The sequence below is a fragment of the Neomonachus schauinslandi genome, chromosome X, assembly GCF_002201575.2.
Source record: "Neomonachus schauinslandi chromosome X, ASM220157v2, whole genome shotgun sequence".
NCBI lineage: Eukaryota > Metazoa > Chordata > Mammalia > Carnivora > Phocidae > Neomonachus > Neomonachus schauinslandi.
The window spans coordinates 78,579,594-78,604,086 of NC_058419.1; the positions used below are offsets into that span (position 1 = coordinate 78,579,594).

The window sequence follows — 24,493 nt, forward strand, 5'->3', positions numbered from 1 at the left end:
ATTACTCAGCTATGAAAAAGAATGAAATCTTGCCCTTTGCAATGATGTGGATGGACCTAGAGTGTATTATGCTAAGCAAAATAATTCAGTCAGAGAAAGACCAATACCATACGATTTCACGCATATGCGTAATTTAAGAAAATAGATAAACATATTGGAAAGAAGAAAAAGATAGAGGGAAGCAGGAGGGTGCAAGATGGTGGCAGAGTAGGGGACCTTGAATTTAGCTGGATATCTAGCAAACCATTCTGAACACACACGAATTCAACCTGAGATATAAGATTTATCTGGATCTCTACAAGCAGAAAAATGACTACTTTTTGCAAGGTGGGAGGTGCAGAACCTTGAATCTTTGAGGGAAATATCAGAAGATAAATGGAGGAGGGAGGGAGCCTCCATAACCTGGCCACTGGAAAGTGATATAACACTGGAGCAAAAAATCAGGACCCTTGGAAATCTGCTCCAGTGACATACACCCCCTTTTGAAAAGGGCAAAGGGGATGAATAGGGCAGAATTCTAGGTGGGTCATTGTGGTCTCAGGATCCCAGGAGACAGAAAGAACAGGGGTGCCGGAACCAATAGAGTGCCCAAGCAATGGAGTGGGGAAACTGGTTATGGTCAGCGAGCCCAGGAAGGATTTTCAGCTCCAGTTGCCATAACCAGGAGCTGGGCCAACTGGGAGCTGGGCCAGTCAGGAGACCGCTCTTTGCCTGAGCACTCTGAAAAGGACTGGAATTTGTGGGCTGTTTACCATCCCCTGGGAGGGGCAAAATGGCCACAGAGCAGGGTGTGTGCTCGAGCCCACAACTGCTTGAAGTCACATGATCTCAAGTCCCTGGGACTCGCTCGGGGTGGACTGAAATGGTTGAGAACCACAGGAGTCTGCAGAGTTTGTGGCACACAGAAGTGGAGACTCTTTGACCTGGAGGGTTTATTGAAGATGGGGGACTGTGACTGCGATCTTGTGGCCCTGGGCAGGAGATCCGGGCACAACCATTTTTGCACTGACCCTCTGAAGAGGCATGGAAAGCCTCCAGGGAAAAAAAGCTACACTGACCAGAAGTGTACATTGATCCCATTCCCCTGATAGGGTGGGCAACTCCACCCAGGCAAAGACACCTGAGAAGTAGCATGGCAGGCCTCTCCTCCAGAAAACTGACTGGAAAAACAAGTGAATGACAAGCTTATGGATCTCACAAGATTTTAAAACTCCAGGGCCAGGGGAAAATAGTATATTGGCCCCAGGTGTTTCCTCAGCACTCATTTATCCTTCAGTCTAAAATTTTCCATTTATTATTTTTTTTACCTTTTTCCCATTTCAACTAGATTCTTACTTTATCAAATTATGTTTTTAGAGTTGCTTTTCAACTTTCATTTTTTCACATCTACATTTTATGAATATATGTTTCATTTTCATCCTTTCTTTACTCTATTAAATTTTATGTATATATATAATAAATAAATTATTGGGATGTAGTTTCTTCTAACACACAGACCAAAATTCAATCAGAAACAAGTGGATCACCCTGTTTTGTCCACCTTGCGAGATTATAGTCTCTCTTCCCATCCCTTTTTTATTATTTTGTTTCATTTTGGCTTTGATTGCTTTTCTGTGGTGGCTTCCCAACCACTTTGGATTTTTTCTTGGGTGCATTTTGTTTGGGTCATGGTTGATATTTTGGACTCCGTTCATTTGCTCACCCATCCTTCCTTGGGAAGAATAACTACAAAGAGGAATTCACAACAAAGGAAAGAACCAGAGGCAATGTTCTCTGTTACAGAGCTAATCAACATGGATGTAAGTAAGAGGTCAGAGATGGGATTCAGGATAACAATTATAAAGTAAATAGCTAGGCTTGAAAACAGCATACATGACAATACACAATTTCTAAGGGCAGAAATGAGATCTAATCAGGCCGAACTTAAAAATGCTATGAATGAGATGCAGTCTAAATGGATGTTCTAACAGCTAGGGTGAATAAGGCATAAGAGAGAAAAAGTGATCTAGAGGGCAGGCTGATGGAAAGGAAGGAAGTTGAGAAAAAGGGAGAAAAGTAGCCCATGAAGAAAGGCTTTGAGAATTTAATGATGCCTTGAAATGAACCAATGTCAGTAGTATTGGGATGCTGGAGGGGGTGGATAGAGAGAGAGGACAAGAAGGTATATTCAAACAAATCATGGCTGAGAACTTCCCTAATCTGGGGAAGGGAGCAAACATCCCTGTCTAAGAGGCAGAGAGGACCCCTCCCAAAGTCAATAAAAATGATCAACACCCCGACATATAATAGTGAAGCTTGCAAATCTTAGACCAAAAGAAGTTATCCTGAGAGCAGCTAGGGAGAGGAGGTTCCTTAAGTATGGAAGGAGGAACATCAGAATAACATTAGACCTATCCACAAAAACCTGGCAAGCCAGAAAGGGCTGGCAAGTTATACTCAGTATACTAAATGAGAAGTACATGCAGCCAAGAATACTTTATCCAGCAAGGCTGTCATTCAAAACAGAAGGAGAGATAAAGAGCTTCCAGGACAGACAGAAACTGAAAGAATATGTGAGCACCAAGCCAGCCGTGGAAGAAATATTAATGGGGATTCTGTAAGTGAAGAGAGAGCCCAAGGGTAACATAGACCAGAAAGTAACAGAGACAATCTACAGAAACAGGGTCTTTACAGGTAATACAATGGCACTAAATTCATATCTTTCAATAGTTACTATGAATGTAATTGGGCTAAATGCTCCAACCAAAAGACACGGGGTATCAGATTGGATAAAAAAGCAAAACCATCCATATGCTGTCTACAAGAAACGCATTTTAGACCTAAAGACACCTCCAGACTGAAGTGAATGGCTGGAGAACAATTTACCATGCTAATGGACCTCAAAAAAAGCTGGGATAGCAATCCTCATATCAGACAAATTAGATTTTAAACCAAAGACTGTAGTAAGAGAGGTAGAGGGACAGTATATCATACTTAAAGGGTCTATCCAACAAGAAGATCTAACAATTGTAAATATATATGTCCCCAATGTGGGAGCAACCAATTATATAAACCAATTAATAACCAAGTAAAGAAACACATTGATAATAATAAATTAATAGTAGGGTCCTTCAACACCCCATTCAAGCAATGGACAGATCATCTAAGCAGAAGATCAACAAAGAAACGAGGGCTTTGAAAGACACACTGGAACAGATAGACTTTGCGGATATATACAGAACATTCCATCCTAAATCAACAGAATACTCATTCTTCTGGAGTGCGTATGGAAATTTCTCCAGAATAGATCACATATTAAGTCAAAAATCAGGACTCAATCGATACCAACAGATTGACATTTTTCCCTGTATATTTTCAGACCATAATGCTTTGAAACTGGAACTCAATCACAAGAAGAAAATTGGAAGAAACTCAAACATTTGGAAGTTAAAGAGCATCCTGCTAAAGAATGAATACACATTGGTTTCAAAACCTATGGGATACAGCAAAGGCGGTCTTAAGAGGGAAGTACATAGCAATCCAAGTCTCTCTCAAAAAATTAGAAAAATTCCAAATACAAAAGGTAACGCTACACGTAAAGGACCTGGAGATAGAACAGCAAGTAAAGCCTAAACCAAGGAGGAGAAGAAAAATAATAAAGATCAGAGCAGAAATCAATGAAATATAAACCAGGAAAACAGTACAACAGATCAACGAAACTCGAAGCTTTGAAATAAATTAATAAGATCTGAACACCTCTGGCCAGAATTATCAAATGAAAAGAGAAAGGACCCAAATTTATAAAATCATGAATGAAAGGGGACAGATCACGACCAATATCAAGGAAATACAGACAACTGTTAGAACATATTATGAGATACTATATGCCAACAAATTAGGCAATCTGGAAGAAATGGATGCATTCCTGGAAACCTATAAACTACCAAGACTGAAACAGGAAGTAGACAATCTGAATAGACTGATGACCAGCAAGGAAATTGAAGCAGTAATTAAACACCTCCCAAAAAACAAGAGTCTAGGGCCAGAAGGTTTCCCAGGGGAATTCTCCCAAACATTTAAAGAAGAATTAATACCTATTCCACTGAAGCTGTTTCAAAAAATAGAAATGGAAGGAAAACTTCCACTTGTTCTATGAGGCCAGCATTACCCTGGCCATTACACTACCCAAAACCAGACAAAGATCCCACCAAAAAGGAGATTTACAGACCAATATCCCTGATGAACGTGGATGCCAAAATTCTCACCAGGAAACTAGCCAATAGGATCCAACAGTTCATTAAAGGATTATTCACCACAACTAGGTGGGATTTATTCCTGGGATGCAAGAATGGTTCAATATTCAGAAATCAATCAACGTGATACATCACATTAATAAAAGAAAGGACAAGAACCATATGATCCTCTCAATTGATGCAGAAAAAGCATTTGACAAAATACAGCATCCTTTTCTAATTAAAAATCTTCAAAGTCTAGGGAAAGAGGGATCATACATCAATATCATAAAAGCCATCTCCAAGAAGCCCACAGCAAATATCATTCTCAATGGGCAAAAGTTGAGAGCTTTTCCCTTAATGTCAGAAACACGACAGGGATGTCTATTCTCACCACTATTGTTCAACATAGTACTAGAAGTCCTAGCCTTAGCAGTTAGACAACAAAAAGAAATGAAAGGCATTCAAATTGACAAAGAAGAAGCCAAACTCTATCTCTTCTCAGATGCCATGATACTTTATGTGGAAAACCCAAGAGACTCCACCCCCAAATTACTAGAACTCATACAGCAATTCAGCAACATGGCAGGATACAAAATCAATGCATAGAAATCAGTGGCATTTCTATACACTAACAATGTGACTGAAGTAAGAGAAATTAAGGAATCAATCCCATTTAAAATTGCACCAAAACCCATAAGATACCTAGGAACAAACCTAACCAAAGAAGTAAAGGATCTGTACTCTAGAATCTACAGAACACTTATGAAAGAAATTGAGGAAGACACAAAGAGATGGGAAAAATATCCTATGCTCATGGATTGGAAGAATAAAAATTGTTAAAATGTCTATGCTGCCCAGAGCATGCGAATCTACACTTCAGTGAATCTCTATCAAAATACCATTGACATTTTTCACAGAGGTAGAACAAACAATCCTAAAATTGTATGGAACCAGAAAAGACCCTGAATTGCCAGGGGAATGGTGAAAAAGAAAACCAAATCTGGGAGCATCACAATGCCGGACTTCAACTATTATGAAGCTATAAACATCAAGACAGTATGGTACAGCACAAAAACAAACACATAGACCAATGGAACAGAATAGAGACTCCAGAAATGGACCCTCAACACTATGGTCATCTAAGCTTCAACAAAGCAAGAAAGAATATCCGATGGAAAAATGACAGTCTCTTCAATAAATGGTGCTGGGAAAATTGGACAGCCATGCAGAAGAATGAGACTGGACCATTCTCTTATACCTTTCATAAAGATAAACTCAAAATGGATGAAAGACCTCAGTGTGAGACAGGAATCTATCAATATCCTACAGGAGAACATAGGCAGCAACCTCTTTGACCTAGGTTGCAGCAACTTCTTGCAAGACACGTCTCTAAAGGCAAGGGAAACAAAAACAAAAATGAACTTTTGGGACTTTATCAAGATACAAAGTTTTTGCATGGCAAGGGAAACAGTCAACCAAACTAAAAGGCATCCTACAGAATGGCAGAATATATTGTAAATGACATACCAGATAAAGGGCTAGTATCCAAGAGTTATAAAGAATTTATGAAACTCAACAGACAAAAAACCCCAAATAATCTAGTCAAGAAATGGGCAGAAGACGTGAACAGACACTTCTCCAAAGAAGACATACAATGATCAACAGACACAAGAAAAAGTGCTCAACATCACTTATCATCAGGGAGATACAAATCAAAACCACAATGAGATACCACCTTACACCAGTTAGAGTGACTAAAATTAACAAGACAGGGAAGAACAAATGTTGGTGAGGATGTGGAGAAAGGGGAACCCTCTTACACTGTTGGGAATGAAAGCTAATACAGCCACTCTGGAAAACAGTATAGAGGTTCCTCAAGAAGGTAAAAATAGAGCTACCCTATGTGCCAGCAATTGCACTACTGGGTGTTTACCCCAATGATACAGATACAGTGAAAAGAATGGGCACATGCACCCCAATGTTCATAGAAGCAATGTCCACAATAGCCAAACTGAGGAAGGAGCTGAGATGTTGTCATTTAGCAGTTGAATGGATAAAGAATTTGTGGTTCATATATAAAATGGAATATTACTCAGCCATCAGAAAGGATGAATACCTACCATTTACATCGACATGGGTGGAACTGTAGGGGATTAAGCTAAATGAAATACTGGGAAAGGCAATTATGATATAGTTTCACTCATATGTGGAATATAAGAAATAGTGTAGAGGATCATAGGGGAAGGAAGGGAAAACTGGGAAGAAATCAGAGAGGGAGACAGACCTTGAGACTCTTGACTCTGGGAGACAAACTGAGGGTTGTTGAAAGGGAGGTGGGTGGGAGGATGGTGTATCTGGGTGATGGACATTAAGGACGGCACGTTATGTGATGAGCACCAGTTGTTATACACAACTAATGAATCACTGAACACTACACCAAAAACCAATGATGTAGTATATGTTGGCTAATTGAACTTAAATATAAATAAATAAACAAAATGTACTAGTAGATTAAAAAAATAAGAAATATATGTCACTTTTAAAATGTTAAATTGAAAATCTGGGAACAAAACAAAAATGTTAGTGACTAAAAGTTAAAAGATTAACCAGGGTGCCTGGCTGGCTCAGTGACTGCCTTTGTCTCAGGTCATGATACCTGGGTCCTGAGATCGAGTCCCACATTGGGCTCCCCCTGCTCTGTGGGGAGCCTGCTTCTCCCTCTCCCTGCCACTCCCCCTGCTTGTGCTCCCTCTCTCTCTGTGTCAAATAAATAAATAAAAAATCTTAAAAAAAAAGATTAAACAAACTGTATTTATAGCATATCAAATTTAAATATTGCATATATTAAAAATATATAAACCTGGGTAAAACAATAAAATTATATTGGTTATCTATGGCTATGAAGGATTTTTCTTATTTTCTTCATTATATTTTTCATTTTAAATTTATTTTATATGTTCCTTTTATAATAATTATTTTTTAAGGGTAAAGGGTAAACATGAATTTGGAAAATGGGAGACCAAATCAAAGAGAATATGTACACATGAATATTTATAGCAAATTTATTCATAATTGCCAACTGGAAGCAACCAGTATGTTTTTCATTAAGTAAATGGATAAACTGTGGTATACTAATACAATGAAATGTTATTCAGTGATTAAAAGAAATGAGGTATCAAAAGCCAGAAAATGACATCAACAAATCTTAAATGCCAATTGCTACATGAAAGAAGCCACTCTGAAAAGGCTATGTACTGTATGATTCCAATTATATGACTACAGTGATGATAAAATGTTCAGTGGTTACCAGGGTTCAGAGGTTTGAATAGGTAAAGCTCAGAAGATATTTTAGGATTATAAAACTATTCTAAATTCTATTGTAATGGTACATCTTAATGTAAGCAACTTTAAAAAATTATTTAGGAGGTTAGGGGATGCCGGGATGGAATGTAGAATATGACAAAACAATATAACTACATTATAAATGTATGAAACATCTTCACTGAAGGGTATGGGGAGAATGGTGCTGACTTAAATAACTTTGGAAATGAGAGAGTCTCTAAGACTAAAAACAAAATAAACCATATATAAGCACTGTATTTCAGTTGATAATGCTGTTTCCCACAGCAGTAGGGGTTAACAATTCAGATACTCCTGTACATGTATGCTGGAATTGAACAATTGAGTGAATGGATGGCAGGTAATGGGAGCCAAGTTTTTCACTCTTACAGTGGGATATTACAGATAAGTAAGGAGAGGAGGCTTGAATTATCGAAACATATGGATTATTTTTTTTTGAAACATATGGATTATTAATGGTCCTTTTTGTAATGGATTAGAATTGGAAATATCAAGAAGACCTCATGTTTAGCATAATTTAGATACAGATGATTATATATATAAGAAATACTTATAGATATATAGATACATAGATTAGTATGCACACATATTTCCTTGCTCTGTCAGCTGAGAGAGCCTAGAAGCAATATAGTCCCAGGGGTAAAAAGCATATCTAGCACCCAGGTCTTGGTTTCTAATACCATTCTCCAGTTAGTGGAACCATGGTCCCCAGGAAAATAGAGCCAAGAAATATACAATGGACTGGAAGCATTTTGTGCCACAAAGTAAGGAAATTGTCAAAAGTTTCTGGGAGTCAACAAATAGCCAAAGCAATCTTGAAAAAGAAAAGCAAAGCTGGAGGCATCACCATCCCAGACTTCAAGTTATATTACAAAGCTGTAGTAATCAAAACAGTATAGTACTGGCACAGAAATAGACACATAGGTCAGTGGAACAGAATAGAAAACCCAGAAATGAACCCACAACTATATGGTCAATTAATCTTTGACAAAGCTGGAAAAAATATCCAATGGAAAAAATGCTGTCTTTTCAACAAATGGTGTTGGGAAAATTGGTCAGCTACATGCAGAAGAATGAATCTGGACCACTTTCTTACACCATAAACAATAAATTCAAAATGGAATGGAGACCTAAAGATAAGACCTGAAAACATACAAATCCTAGAAGAGAACACAGGCAGTAACTTCTTTGACATTAGCCATAGCAACTTTTTTCTACACAAAAGCAAAAATAAACTATTGGGACTTAACAAAGTAAAAAGCTTCTGCACAGTTCAACAACACTAAAAGGCAACCTACAAAATGAGAGAAGATATTTGCAAATGATGTATCCAATAAAGGGCTACTATCCAAAAATATATAAAGAACTTACAAAACTCAATACCTTAAAAACTAATAAGCCAACTAAAAATCGGCAGAAAACAAGAACAAGTATTTCTCCGAAGACATACAGATGGCCAACAGACACATGAAAAGATGCTCATCATCAGTTATCATCAGGGAAATGCAAGTCAAAACTACAATGAGATGTAAACTTGCACCTGTCAGAATGGCTAAAATCAACAACACAAGAAACCATAGGTTGGTGAGCATGTGGAGAAAAAGGAACACTCCTGCACTGTTGCTAGGATTGCAAACTAGTACAGCCACTGTGGAAACAGTTTCAAGGTTCCTCAAAAAGTTAAAAATAGAACTACTTTAAAGTCCAGCAATTGCACTAGTGTGTATTTACCCAAAGAATAGAAAAACATTAATTCAAAAGGATACATGCACCCTGATATTTATAGCAGCATTATCTACAATAGCCAAATTATGGAAACAGCCCAAGTGTCCACTGACTGATGAATGGATAAAGATGTATACACACACACACACACACACACACAAATGCAATATTATTCAGTCATAAAAAAGAATCAAATCTTGCCATTTGCTAGGACATGGACAGTTAGAGAGTATTATGCTAAGTAAAATAAGTCCGTTAGAGAAAGACAAATGCCATATGATTTCACTTATATGTGGAATTTAAGAAACAAAACAAACGAGGGGTGCCTGGGTGGTTCAGTTGGTTAAGTGTCTGCCTTTGTCTCAGGTCATGATACCAGGGTCCTAGAAACAAGCCCCTAGTCAACTCCCTGCTCAGCGGGGAGTCTGCTTCTCCCTCTCCCTCTGCCCTTCCCTCCCTCCACTTGTGCTCCCTCTTTCTCAAATAAATATATAAAATCTTGAAAAAAAAAAGGAACAAAACAAAGGAGCAAAGGGGGAAAAAGAGAGAGAGGTAAACCAAGAAACAGATTCTGAACTATAGAGAACAAACTGATGGTTACCAAAAGGGAGGTGGGTTGGGGAATGGGTTAAATAGGTGATGGAAATTAAGGAGGTCACTTGTGATGAGCACTGGGTGATACATGGAACTGCTGAATTACTCTATTGTATACCTGAAACTAACATAACATGTTAAATAACTGGAATTGAATAAAAACCTTTTATTTTTAATTTATTTTTATTTTATTTAAATTCAATTAGCCAAAGTATAGTACATCATTAGTTTTTGATATAATAATGTTCAATGAATTCATTAGTTGAATATAACACCCAGTGCAAAACTTTTTAAAAAAAGTCCTTGGGAGTCAACCTGAAAATACCCAATGGTCAAAACTGAAACAATTGGAGCAACAAATTAAATATAGTACTGAATTATGATCCAAAGTATACAATAAATATCCATGAGTTTATACTGATATAAATATATTAGTAAATGAACAAATGGGGGAGAGACAAATCTCTCATGCAGAAAAATCCCTAATAAATTATGTAGATTCTTTACCCTCAAGGAGGTAAAGCATAACTACTCATATGTGTTGACTGCACACAGTAACTCCTTCCAAAGTGTACAGTATTGAAAGGAGGGAAAAAGAGTAACTTTACAACAGATAAAACTGATAGACACTACCTCAAGCTAGGTGAACAAGGTGAGGATCAACAGTAGTTAGTCATGTCAATAATATGTATGCCTGATACTATGTGATGAAAATGCTACTTAATCTCTGCAATCTTCCTCCCCCAAATCCGTAACTCCAGTTTAATCATGAGAAAATATCAGATAAATCCCAATTGAGGGACATTCCACAAAATACTTGACCAGTACTCCTCAAATCTATAAAGATTATCAGAAACAAGTAAAGTCTGAGAAACTAACACAGCCAAAAGGAACCTAAGGCAACATGATGACTATGTAATGTGATATCCTGGATGAGATACTTCAACAGAAGAAGGAAGTTAGGTAAAAACTAAGGAAATCTTAATAAAGTATGGACTTAATAATTTATCAATACTGTTTCATTAATTATAACATATACCATACTAATGTAAGATATGAAAAATAGGGAAAACATGGTATGACATATATGGGAACTCTTTACTGTCTTTGCAATTTTTCTTTAAAATTAGTTTAAAATAAAAAGTTTATTTAAAAATAAGTCAAAGTGGCCCAAACTATCTGAACATAGGAATACATCCAGAAATGGAAGCAGGGGTGTAAGTAAAGCAAGAAGGCTAAGAAAATTTTCCCATGGCATCTGTCACACGATATGTGGTTAACCCAGGTCAAGACCCATGGAAAAGGCAAACATCTATGTGAGGAATGTGTGAGGGCAGTTCATCAGTATAAGAGTGTGTGAAGGGGATCTTGATTTATCCGGCAAAAGCAAAGTTACACAAACACACACACATACACACTTATATACATATTTAGGATTCAATTCACATTCCTGAAATAAAGAAATTGATGTGTTTCATCCTGTCCCCAGTACCATGATGCTCTTTTCCAGACACTTTGGAATCCATGGGCAACTTATAAGGAATATAAAGCATAATAAATCAAAATCCTATGTTAACAGGTGCCTGGCTGACTCAGTATAGATGTGACTCTTGATCTCAGGGTTGTGAGTTCATGAGTTCAAGCCCCATATTGGGCCTAGAGCTTACTTTAAAAAAAAAAATTCTAAGTTAAATTTTTTGACATAATGAAACCCAAGGTATCATGGAAAGCACAGTACAAACTTCTCTTTTCCTGCTCCAAAAGGATCACTCTAACTGGAGAATTACATATGGAATAAAGAATATATATGTTCTCTGCCATCACCTCTTATATTCCACTATTTCAGCTTCCTTCCACCACTTTAAATGTCAGAGGGTAGCAAAATACTATCAAGAGAATCAGGTCAGAGTACTCCTGTGATGTTCACCCTCAAACCAGTGTCCTTTGACCTCAGGCATCCCTTATTTCCTCTTTTCAGGCTGTCAGCACTTTGTGACATTGAATTTAAGATCTTGCAGTTTGAGTCCTTTCCCCATGTGTAGCATCCAGAAATAAAATGAATATTAGATTTACTCAGATTTTATGTAAACAGAGGTGTGTGTTTTACTTCTGAGTTACTGCTTACTAAACTAAGAAATGCAGGATAGTCTGTAACATAACGTCATTCTGGAACAATTTTGATCCCAGACCCTGCAACTTTAGTTAGAAGCTTTAAAATCCACTGGGAGAACACTTAACTTTGGCAGGAATATTGGAGGCCTTCTTATTCAAAGTTCTATCAGATGCATAAAAGCATTCTTGAACATTTCTGTTAAATGGGCTTCAGTTAAACAGCTCCAGAGAAGAGGGTATTTTCAATGAATGGGTAGAAAGTTCCTAACAGTAAGCCAAAATTCTGACTTCTTTTAACATTTGAATTGATCTGCCCTTTGGAGCTACACAAGTAAATGTTACCCTTCTTCTGACAAGGTTTTCAATTATTTGAAGAAAGTATCCATAAACCCCGGTCCTTAGACTAAAACATTCTTGACCTGTTCAATAACGGTTGTATGTCTATAAATGAGTCACCATCTTGATCACCTTCCAGATTGTCTGTGTCCATCTTAATTGTGGCACTCTGAAATGACCCAAATCTCCCAAAATAAGCTATCAAATACAGAATAAAACATTACAAAGGAGTTCTTTGTTCTGGACACCATGCCTCTATTAATGGAACCTAAGATTTCATTATATATGTGTGTGTTCACTAGAACCTCACATAGATGGTGCATGTTGAACTCATGGTAAATTAAAACCACTGAGTCTTTGGCACATATGCTATTTTTAAGCCACATAATCATTTACCTTTGGTAATTGAATTTTTGATACAAGACTTCACATTTGATCCTATTCAATTTAACCCTGCTAAATTTGGCTCTTTTTTCTTCAGCATACTAAGGAATTTTGGGATCTTGCTAACAACATCCAGTGCATTTATTCTGCTTTCTAATTCTATACTATTTGCAGTGGTATGAGCAAGCTATTTTATGCTTTCATGATAGTCATTGAAAATTAATGTCGGGGCGCCTGGGTGGCTCAGTCGTTGGGCGTCTGCCTTCGGCTCAGGTCATGATCCCGGGATCCTGGGATCGAGCCCCACATCGGGCTCTCTGCTCAGCGGGAAGCCTGCTTCTCCCTCTCCCACTCCCCCTGCTTGTGTTCCCTCTCTCGCTGTGTCTCTCTCTGTCAAATAAATAAATAAAAAATCTTTAAAAAAAAAAAAGAAAATTAATGTCAATGGAACTGTCAATAGAACTGAAACTGGAAACTTCTTGTCTACACTGACACATTGTTGAACACAGTCAATTCAAATTACTGATCCATCTACTTGTCCTGTCTTTATCATCTAACTCATGTTACTCCATTTTATTCTCAAGGACATTTTGAGAAACTGTCAAGTGCCGTGGTGAGGTACACAATGTTTATTGCCTTCTGAGGTCTCAGGAGGCAGCTCAATAAAAGACAGGCATCCTCCAGAGCAGCTGAAGCACAAGTGGCCCATATGATTGCCAATTTGGAGACATACCATATGTATTAGGCCACTGTGGACAGAGGATTATTAAAGGACAGTTTCAAATATTAGCCACAATTCAAAAGTCAGGAAGGCAAAACTCCAAATTCTAGTTACTGTGTCAGAGTTGATTCTCACACATGCATTTTTATGTAACCTGCTCCAGAGCGAATAGCAGCAGAGATGTATTCATTTAAAAACAGCTAATGTGTCTCCTCAACAACACCCAGGAGGCCAGCTAGTATTTAATTTATTATAATATCTCTATGATAAATAGACCAGTATAGTTTAATAGTCTCAGGAGAAAGCAGAATAGTGAACTGGTTAAGTACACACTCTGCAATCTGAGAAGTAGGTTCAAATTTTTACTCTGTCATTTATATGACCCTGTAAAATTACTTAAACTTTTAGCTTTTTTCCTTATCTGTAAACTGGGGAAGATTAAATAATACTACTACCTTATAGGGTTATGAAAATTGAACATTACCATGAATACATTAGCTATTATTGCTATCCCAGTCTGAGAAATTTAGCCTGGTAAGATAATCTTGTGAAATGCATACCAAGGCCAACTAATCATTTTTTTTCTTTTTTTTTTCACATTCATCAACTATTCTTTTAATAATGAATTATAGAATCTTTTCTGAAATTATCTTACATGTGCTAATCTACACAGTTATGAAGTTGGATTTTGAAAATTACTCGTAGGAAGCCCAAATCTGTGCTCAGATACCTCAATACAGCTAGAGCTATATGCCTTAATACACATCCATTTGATGAATGTTGCCCATGTATGTTGGGACAAACAACTCTTTGAGGGTAGCTTACCCACTTTTGAGTTTGTTGGTTTAGAGTAGCTTTTGCCAAGGTTTTTATCTATCACCAAAGTGTCTAAAGCCTAGGTAAGCGTGTACACCATCTTGATGAAGCTGCTTATCTAATGTCTGCCAAATCGTACTTTTCTATTTTTAGATAATTGCTTTTCCCCTAAGTCTCCTAACAGACTTCTGGGAAGATGGTAGCATTAGAATAGGTCCCAAAATCTTGCCCTTCCTCCCACACAAATCAACAAAAATGACTCCAAAGAAACAAACACTGAGCAAAACCTGTATAATGAAGGCAGCAGAACTCTCAAGGAATTTCTCTAAGACATGATGCTGATGGGGAAAAATTAAAGAATATCACCAACCTATAGAAGTTCTATAATATACTAACAAATCAAGAAAATCCTGACAGAAACCCACTAATATCATGTAGTTTAAAAGAGCAACAACTTGGAGGCAGGGGCAAGGGCAGGCAGTGAAAAAGACTGGGATGAAAGCCTCTAGTAAACTGAGGGAAGTCTGAGTAACTTTCCTTTTATCTAAGTCCCCTAGTATCTTTTTAAAATAAAATAACACCAAATTAGGAATATCAAAATTGCTGCATAGTTTAAAATTTTTACATTTAGTAAATTAAGCTGTATGATGAACATTTTCCATCATTGTCAGTCTGGCTCTGTGGCTAGAGTAATCACTTCATTTGAGGATAATGTAAAAATTCTAAATTTAAGTCCCTTTGTGAACATGAGACACAGGCCAAATGGCTCTCCTGATACCCTAACCCCAAATCCTAGGCTAGGCCCTGACAGGAATTACTCCATTTGTTGCTATTTTGACACCGTAGATTTGGAGCAAGATAGCCCCTCAAAGGGCAAGCTCAATCTCTGATAATGGTTTCTCAAAAAACATAGTGGGCTGGACCTGATGCAAGAGTCCTCTTTAGGGCGCCTGGGTGGCTCAGTTGGTTAAGCGACTGCCTTCGGCTCAGGTCGTGATCCTGGAGTCCCGGGATGGAGTCCCGCATCTGGCTCCCTGCTCGGTAGGGAGTCTGCTTCTCCCTCTGACCCTCCCCCCTCTCATGCTCTCTGTCTCTCACTCTCTCTCTCAAATAAATAAATAAAATCTTTAAAAAAAAAAAAAAGAGTCCTCTTTAATGAACCAGCAAAGCTTGTTTCAATGCTGTGCATCCACTCCCCTGCCCCCACACAAGTGGTAAGAATATATATGATACAATGTATCTGAAGTAGAGGACAAAGGAGCAAATGTAGAAAGCAGTCTTAAAAAAAAAAAAGAAAGCAGTCTTGAGGTGAACTTCTTTTTTTTTTTTTAAATTTTTTTTTTATTAAAGATTTTTTTTATTTGACAGAGCACAAGCAGAGGGAGAGAGAGGGAGAAGCAGGTTCCCTGCTGAGCAAGGAGCCCGATGTGGGACTCGATCCCAGGACCCTGGGATCATGACCTGGGCCGAAGGCAGCCGCTTAACCGACTGAGCCACCCAGGCGTCCCTTGAGGTGAACTTCTGCTAGAATTGCCCCTGGCCCTACTTCCCACCCCATTACCTCAACCTTCTGGATCACAGAGCCAGCAATGTACACTTATACCATCTAGCCGTCCAGTATAAACTTAGGGAAGGAGCGACAACAAAGTAAACAGTAAAATCATGTAAGAATTGCCCCACTTTAATGGAGAGAAAAGAGACAGCAAGCCAGGATATACCTCTCTTGATTCAATACTGAATAAATAGATAAACTGTAAATTAATAGTAGATGAAGAAAACCCAAAACAAAAACAGAACCCATAAAAAGAACTTGTAAAATAGTATTACAACATGTAAGAGATAAAGAACAATTAAAATTAAGAAAGAGTAAATAATGTTATAAACAAAAATTATTGAACTAGAAAGAGAAAAATAGTTTAAAGACCTGGATCTTTTCAGGGAGAAAACAAAGTGTATTAAAAAATATATATATCGTTTCTTGGCTTTTTGGTTAAGATGAAATGTAAAAAATAGATAAACATTTGGCAAGGGTAATTAAAGAATTCCGTTCCTCAACTGTTTGAAAGAAATTCACCTGCCAAACTGTCTGAGCCAGGCCTCAGACAACATCTTTTTCCTGTGGCTATTGATTTATTGCTATTTTCTATGCCAGTGTCTTGTTCTGATATTTATTTCCCTATAAAATCATCCATGTCATTAAAATTATTAAATTTATTATGGCAGACTTTGTCTTTGTAATTATCTCAAACACCCATCATACAGCACTGAAATAATAAATCACCATTTCCTAATTTGGTGTTCTGAGGAACACTGATAGGCCAAATATTATTAGGTGTGTTTAAAAGAAAAAAAGGTATTTCTTTGGGAAATGTTAAATTAGACGAAGTTAAATAGGTTTACTCTTTTAAACTGAAGAACATACTCCTTTAAAAAAATACTAGTCAAGGGGCGCCTGGGTGGCTCAGTCGTTAAGCGTCTGCCTTCGGCTCAGGTCATGATCCCAGGGTCCTGGGATCGAGCCCCACATTGGGCTCCCTGCTCGGCGAGAAGCCTGCTTCTCCCTCTCCTACTCCCCCTGCTTGTGTTCCCTCTCTTGCTGTGTCTCTCTCTGTCAAATAAATAAAAAAAAATCTTTAAAAAAAAAAATACTAGTCAATATTTACTGCAGAATGACTCTCTAAGAGGGGCTATAGTATACAGCATTTTGCAAACTTATTTGACCATTCCTACAGGAATGCTTTTTAAAAAAAATGCAATTTAGAATTGCTGCAGCAATCACAGTTAAATGTTTAACTATTGTTAAAATGAGAAGTGGAGAATGCCACTGCTCCTTTTATTATTTAGCACTGTTCTGAAAGTGTTTATTAAACCATGCAGTCAGAAACTATTTTATAAATTTTGAAAGGGAGAACATATTATTATAATTGATATGATTGCTTACCAGGAATAACGTTATCAAAGGATCAACTGAATAGCTCCAAAATTAATAAATTTCAGTAAACTGCTAATTTAAACTTAATTTATGAAAATATATTCTTCCCCTATATAGCAAAAATGACCATATAGGTAACACATTGAATAAGAACTCTCAATCACAGTATTGTTTCCTATATGTCTGTCCTAGGAATATACTGATCATAAATTATATAGGACTTAAATACCTAAAACTTTCTTGAAGGACATAAAACACTTTTTAAAAATGAGGCAACATATCACGTTTCTTGGAAAACATTTCAATTCTATAGTTCTTACCATGAATTTAAGACAATACCAATCAAATTTTATTTTGGGGGGCTATTAACTGTAGAGTTATTCTGGTAAAATAAACATGTCAGAATCATCAGAAAACTGTGAAAAAAAAATAAAAAAATCAATAGGAGACTTACCCAAACAGGTATGAAGTCATATTCCTAACTTAGTAACTATAGGCTGGTGGACTGGGACTACAATACTCAATGGTACTAAAGAGCATTTAAACACAGAAGTGTGTTTGTGTCTGTATACACACACTTATATATGTACATACACATATATGTAAATATATACATACACAAGTATATATATGACATATCAAAAGGGGGGTGGGCAACGAGACAAATATTGGCTAACAACTGACTAACCCTTTGGGGGAAAAAAAAAGTTTGAATACCTAAACCCATACATCAGAAAAGTTCCAGAGAGGGCAAAGGAATTCTTTTAACAAAACCATAAAAATTAGAGAAATACAGGATAAGATTTATATACTCTTGGGGTGGGGCAATCCTGCTAAAAACATGATCCTAGAGCCAGAAGGCAAAAAAAAAAAAAAAGATGTATCCATTTTTAATTTTTTTTTATTTTTTTAGTCATTTTTAATGCATTTTTCCCTGTGCACAAGAGAAATAACTGAGAGTCAAAAGATACAGTTTCCTTTATACATAGCAAGTAAAAGTAATGCAAACATCACATGACACTTTTCAGTGAAAGTTACATTTCCAATTACAGATCAAAATGCTTATTAGGGTCTCTTTATGGGAAAAGCTGAGAAGGAAGTCTTAGGTAAAAAGCACTTTCCTGGCATTACTACACTGATCCTTCAGGCTGCACAAAAATTAAGGTCATATACAGTTAATTTGAAAATGTTGACACAATGTCACACTGTAAGTTTTCTGTACAATTAAATGTATACTTAGAAATACCAGGATAAACATTTCTACTATATTTTAACTGAACTTGCCTAGCCAACATTTTCACTGAGTTTATCAAAGATGCTGTAAGATCCTACAAAACTGTGAGACATACCTAGCTCCAGAAAGATTTCTTATATTCTTTCTAATTTTGGTTACACATATTCTGCTTAGATTCTGTTGTAATAATTCTAGATGTACAGTTCCAATTGTGCTTACTGTACTGTGTACAAACATAGCAAAAAAGAGCAAATAATGGTATAAATCTTACAGCATTTTGCTAGCAAAAATACATGCCAAAGTCACAATAAGCAATATTGTACCACAAATTAGAGCTTCAAATAATTTGCTTGTTTTTAATATTTTCATTCTACATTAAATTACTATCATAGGCTAATGTTTAAAATGCAAATAAATTGGACATCTGTAGGACAAAACTTATTCACCCAACTGTGAAGGTTGATACCGGTTTCCAAAAATCACAATAAATGCAGAATAAAGAAGTGTTTGCATGCAACACCTTTGAGTGAAACAGCATTGATTACGATTACCCCCATTCAAAACAGGGAAGGAAGGAAGGAAGGAAGGAAGGAAGGAAGGAAGGAAGGAAGGAAGGAAGGAAGGACGGAAGGAAGGAAGGAAGGAAGGAGGGAAGGAAGGAAGGAGGGAAGGAAGGAGGGAAGGAAGGAGGGAAGGGAGGGGAGGGGAAGAAGGGAGGGAGGAAGGATGGGTAGATACAGGAGGGAGGGACAGAGGGATGGACTCCACCTTAAAATGCATATTAGACTTATAACTAGACAGATTTAAAAGAATCAAAATGAAAGTAAAGCACGATTTTTGTGTGTTTAAAGATTTAAGAGCCATTATCAAAAATAAGATACATTTTTTCAAGGTACAGAAATGTAATTACGATGGCTGGGAGCCCAGCAGCCTCTCAATGGCAGCATTGATGTCGCCTCCTGTTGCTATTAGAGCCTGCAAGTTTGCCTCACGGTTTAAGAACCCCATTGCGTTGAGCTGTTCCAGTTGTTGCTGAAATCTGACTTCTGGATTCGGCAGCTGTGGAGGACTTGCCCCAGCCAGAGCCTGCACCATTTGCTGAATGAACTGCTGGTTGGGTCCAGATTCTGATGTTGGGCTAGTGGTTTCACTGGGTGTAGAACTAGAAACAGTGGGCCCAGGGGGACCACCAGAGCCAGTGGAGCCAGGGCCCGCAGGGCCAGTGGGTCCTATGGGCCCAATGGGGCCTATGGGAGTAAATGGGACTATGGGGCCTATGGGGCCTATGGGTGTGACTGGGCCTACAGGGCCTATAGCAGTTCCCAGCACCCCTACCCCCACACCTGGAGTGAAGCTTGGAATGAGGCCAGGAGCTTCAGTGGCTAATGTCTGTAGCCCCTGCTGGATCTGCATTAAAGCCTGCATTGCTCTTGGGTTTGACATGGCTGACAGTGTGTCTGGATTCTGCATCTGCTGCAGGAAAGCTGGGAGCTGCGGACGCATCTGCTCCTGCAACTGAGGATTTGCAGTAAACACCGGGCTATTCAGCATCATCTGTGCAGCCAAATCTGGATTCTGGCTCAGCGACTGCATCATGCTTCTCATGTAGGGTGCAGATAGCATATTCTGGATCAGTTGGGGGTTTTCAGTTATCTGTTGCAGCAAGTTCTGCATTCCTGGGGTACTGAAGATGCTGGCGACATAGTTGGCTGCAGCCACGGTGTTCCCAGTAGCACTGCTGGAGCTACTGCCAGACCCACTGCCACTGCTCGTGGTTGTGCTGGTGGTTGCAGAACTCTGGGTAGCCGGTGGTGGTGCCCATGGATTGGGTAGTGGATCTCGATTTTCTGTGCGGGAAGGCTGTGTACCTTCCCCGGAGGTGGAACTGCTCCCCACTGAAGCAAATGGATTACCCCCAAACTGCTCTTGTGCAGCATTCAGCATGGGTTCTTGAATGTCAGTGTACATTCGCCGTAGAGCATTGTAGCCACCTGGGATGCTTTCAAGATTGCTGAGAGCCAGGTCTTGATTTCTCATCATCTCTTGCATCATGGCTGGATTCCTGGCAATTTCGAGGGTCTGCCTCATTATATCTGGGTTGTTGAGCAGGTGACTGATTTCTGGGTTTCTCTGAATCAACTGCTGCATCTGTGGATTGGCCATAATGAGCTGCCTCATTAGATCAGGGTTTGAAAGCATGCTCTGAACAAAGGGATTTTCCATGATTTGGATCATCATCTCAGGGCTGGACAGGAGCTGCTGCTGCATCTGGTTCTGGAGCTCAGAGAAGTTGGTCGAGCTCAAGCCCAGGCTGCTAAGGCCTGCAAGTCCTCCCAAGCTCCCCAGCCCAAACGGGTTGCTATTTGTGGAAATAGATGTGGAGTTACTCCTGGGAGTCGACGCGGAGGTAGTGTTAGTTCCCGCGGCATTACTAGGCTGTGTGGACTGGCCCTGAGGTCGGTTCTGGCTTTTAATTACAAGATGAACAGTCAGTCCATCATGGATGCCATGCTGGATCAAGGTATCTTGATCTTTTAAGATTTTTCCGGCAAAAATCAACACTAACTGATCGGTTTGGGATTTGAAGCGTTTCGAAATCGCTTCCTTAAACTGCTGGACTGAGCTATTCTCAGGCACCGCGAACTCCTCTTTCTCTTTGGGGGTCTTCACAGTGACTTTGATGATTTTGGGCTCGGCCGGGGCAGAGGCAGGGCCCTGGGCCGCAGCAGGGCCGCGGGAGGGGCGCGGGGGGCCGCTACTCTCGCCGTTCTCAGCCATGGCGGCCGCGGTGACGCAGGCAGACAGGGAAGGCGCGGGCGGGCGAGAGAGAGAGCGAGGGAAGAAGGAAGGAAGGAGGCGCCGCCACAGCAGGCTGGGCCGGGCCAGGCGGGGAGCGCAGAGCACGGTACCTCTGTGATGAAGACTGCGGTTTCCTGGTCCTCCGGTGGGGAGAAGGCTCTGTAGGCCGCGGGAGAAGCGTCTGCGTTCAGGTCTCTGGGCCTCCTCCGCCGCCGAGTGATGGCACCGCGCGCACTCCCAGCAACTCCTGCAACGGCTATGCCCGCTCCTCCCCGCCCTGTCCCCTCCCCCAGTTCCGCGCTCGCCTCCCCGCCCCCTCTGCTGACGCGGCGCCAGGCCCAGAATGATAGATTCGCCTCGTTCAAAATTAAAAACTTCTGTACTGGAAAAAAAGAGAGAGAGAGAGAGAGATAAAGAGAGAAAGAAACAAAGAGAAAAGAGAAGACAAGAGAAAAGAGAGGGAAGGAGGGAGGGAGAGAGAAAAAGAGCCAGCTTCTGAGAAGGACATTAAAAGACCAATGGAGACTATATTAAATATAAAAATATATGCAGTCGCTTAGGCAAGAAAGGATGAAAGCCTGAATCAAACTTACCCCATGTAAAAGACGAAAAATGAAAAAGAACTCTGACTAAGCAAAAAGGAAAAGATTAACAGCCCCAGTGGGGGAAGGGGAGCAGACTGGGCCAGAGCATGCAAAATGGATGCTTAAGCTCACTAGTAATCAAAGAAATTCTATTAAAATAATGAGATTGTACTTCTGCCTTATCATATTGTAAAAATGAAAAATAATGATAAACCTTATCATCATCAGAGAGCTGAGAAAATGCACTCTCATGTCAGTCGAAGTGTAAATTATAATAGGAAGGCAATTTGAAAATACATATCATTCTAAATATGTCCACCTTTATTTAGAAATGCTTTCTTTTTTTTTTTTTTTTTAAAGATTTTATTTATTTATTTGAGACAGAGAAAATGAGATACAGAGAGCATGAGAGGGAGGAGGGTCAGAGGGAGAAGCAGACTCCCTGCCGAGCAGGGAGCCCCATGCGGGACTCGATCCAGGGACTCCAGGATCATGACCTGAGCCGAAGGCAGTCGCTTAACCAACTGAGCCACCCAGGCGCCCTAAATATGTCCACCTTTATTTAGAAATGCTTTCTTTAGACACCCCCCATGAAAATAATTAGATAAGGATGCAAAAATACATATGTATAAAATGTATATGCACTGCAGCATCTTAAAATTATTTTTAAAGATAGTGTGTTTACACAACATTGGTGAAATATATTATCATACAGTAAAATACTATGTACTGTGTGTAAAAAAAGAGTGGTTAATTCATCCGATATAAAGTATCTTTAAAGGTGTGCATGAAATAAATAGTAGTTATGGGGAAATCACAGTATTTTCACTTTCAGCTTTGTATATTTCTGTATAGTTAAAAATAATACAAGGATGTATGTTTCAGTACCAAAAGATACAATAAATATATATTTTATTTTAAAACTATTTTTAAACAGTTTGTATAGGTAAATTCTCTTTAAGTGTATGTGCAAATAGAAATCTGGAACACTATGCACTGATATATTAATTGTGGATATTACTTAGTGCTGAAATTATGAATACCTATTCCTTTCATTTTTAAAATAAAATTTTAAATTTTCTGATAGCTTTTATAGAATGCAGTGTATTTGTAAGTTTTTAAAAATCAGAAGGTATTTTGGGGGGATACTAAAGGAAGAAATTGATGAGAACACAATTTTGGTGGCAGACATTAAGATATTTACCTAATTTAATTAAGATTAAGAAAAAGAAATAAATAGACATAGCACTGGAATAATAGAACAAATAATTTCAAATTACTATATAAATTTCTAAGTCTGATTTATACCATACATAAAATACATTTTTCCCTCCAGTATCCAGCCAACATTTAACAGCACTTGAAAGTCGTTAGGCTGCAAATACCTTAATAAATCTCAAGATAAGAAAAAATATACATCTATATGATGTCTATCAGTTGGGGAATGGATTTATATAGTATGATTAATTGGATTATTTGGGGTTTTTTTGGTGTTGAGTTTTATAAGTTCTTTATATATTTTGGATACTAATCCTTTATCAGATATATCATTTGTAAATATCTTCTCCCATTCCATAGGTTGCCTTTTAGTTTTGTTGATTGTTTCCTTTTCTTTGCAGAAGCTTTTTATTTTGATGGAGTTCCAATAGCTTGCTTTTACTTTTGTTTCCCTTGCCTCAGAAGACCTATCTAGAAAGAAGTTGCTATGGCGCATGTTGATGAAGTTACTGCCTGTGTGTTCTCTTCTAGGACTTTAATGGTTTCAGGTCTCACATTTAGGTCTTTAATCCATTTTGAATAATCCAATTAAAACACCCAGGAAACAAATAATCCAGTTAAGAAATGGGCAGAAGAAAAGAATAGACATTTTTCCAAAGAAGACATACAGATTGCCAATGGAAACATGAAAAAATGCTGAGCTTTTTTTAAAAAAGATTTTATTTATTTATTAGACAGAGAGAGAGCACAAGCAGGGGGAGCAGGAGGCAGAGGGAGGGGGAGAAGCAGGCTCCCTGTGGAGCAGGGAGCCCGATGCGGGGCTCGATCCCAGGACCCTGGGATCATGACCTGAGCCGAAGGCAGATGCTTAAAGACTGAGCCACCCACGTGCCCCCCAAAATGCTGAACATTACTGATCATCAGGGAAATACAAATCAAAACTACAATGATATATCACCTCACACCTGCCAGAATGGCTCACATCAACAATACAATAAACAACAGGTATTGGTGAGCATGTGAAAAAAGGTAAACCCTTTTGCACTGTTGGTGGGAATGCAAAGTGGTGCAGCCACTGTGGAAAAAGGTATGAAGATTTCTCAAAAAGTTAAAATGGGAAAAAAAAAATGGAACTACCCTATGATCCAGCAATCTCACTACTGAGTATTTAACCAAAGAATACAAAAATACTAATTCAAAGGAATACATGCACCCCAATGTTTATGGCAGCACTCTCTACAATAGCCAAATTATGGAAATAGCCCAAGCGTACACTGATACTTGAATGGATAAAGAAGAATTGAAAAGAATGAAATCTTGCCCTTTGCAATGATGTGGATGGAGCTAGAGAGATTATGCTAAGCAAAATAAGTCAGTCAGTAAAGGACAAGTGCCATATGATTTCACTCACAGGTGGAGTTTGAGAGACAAATCAAATGAGCAAAAGGGAGACAGACTCTTAAC

At 38.5% G+C, this 24,493-nt stretch overlaps 1 protein-coding gene across 3 annotated transcripts; it reads right to left on the minus strand.

Annotated features, from left to right (window-relative positions):
* Window positions 1–19,112: 19,112 nt before the first annotated feature.
* On the minus strand, window positions 19,113–21,444 carry UBQLN2 (ubiquilin 2). 3 transcript variants are annotated; one of them, XM_044911763.1, is made up of 3 exons: window positions 19,965–21,444; window positions 19,772–19,898; window positions 19,113–19,675 (listed from the first exon to the last, which is right to left on the minus strand). In XM_044911763.1, exons 1-3 carry the CDS (start codon window positions 21,204–21,206, stop codon window positions 19,335–19,337), a joined length of 1,710 nt encoding a protein of 569 aa, XP_044767698.1. In that variant the 5' UTR covers window positions 21,207–21,444; the 3' UTR covers window positions 19,113–19,334. The 3 variants fall into 3 exon arrangements, with proteins under 3 accessions (XP_044767698.1, XP_044767696.1, XP_044767697.1); XM_044911761.1 differs by having other exon boundaries at window positions 19,772–21,444; XM_044911762.1 differs by having other exon boundaries at window positions 19,114–19,657; window positions 19,772–21,444.
* Between the last annotated feature and the right edge of the window lie 3,049 nt (window positions 21,445–24,493).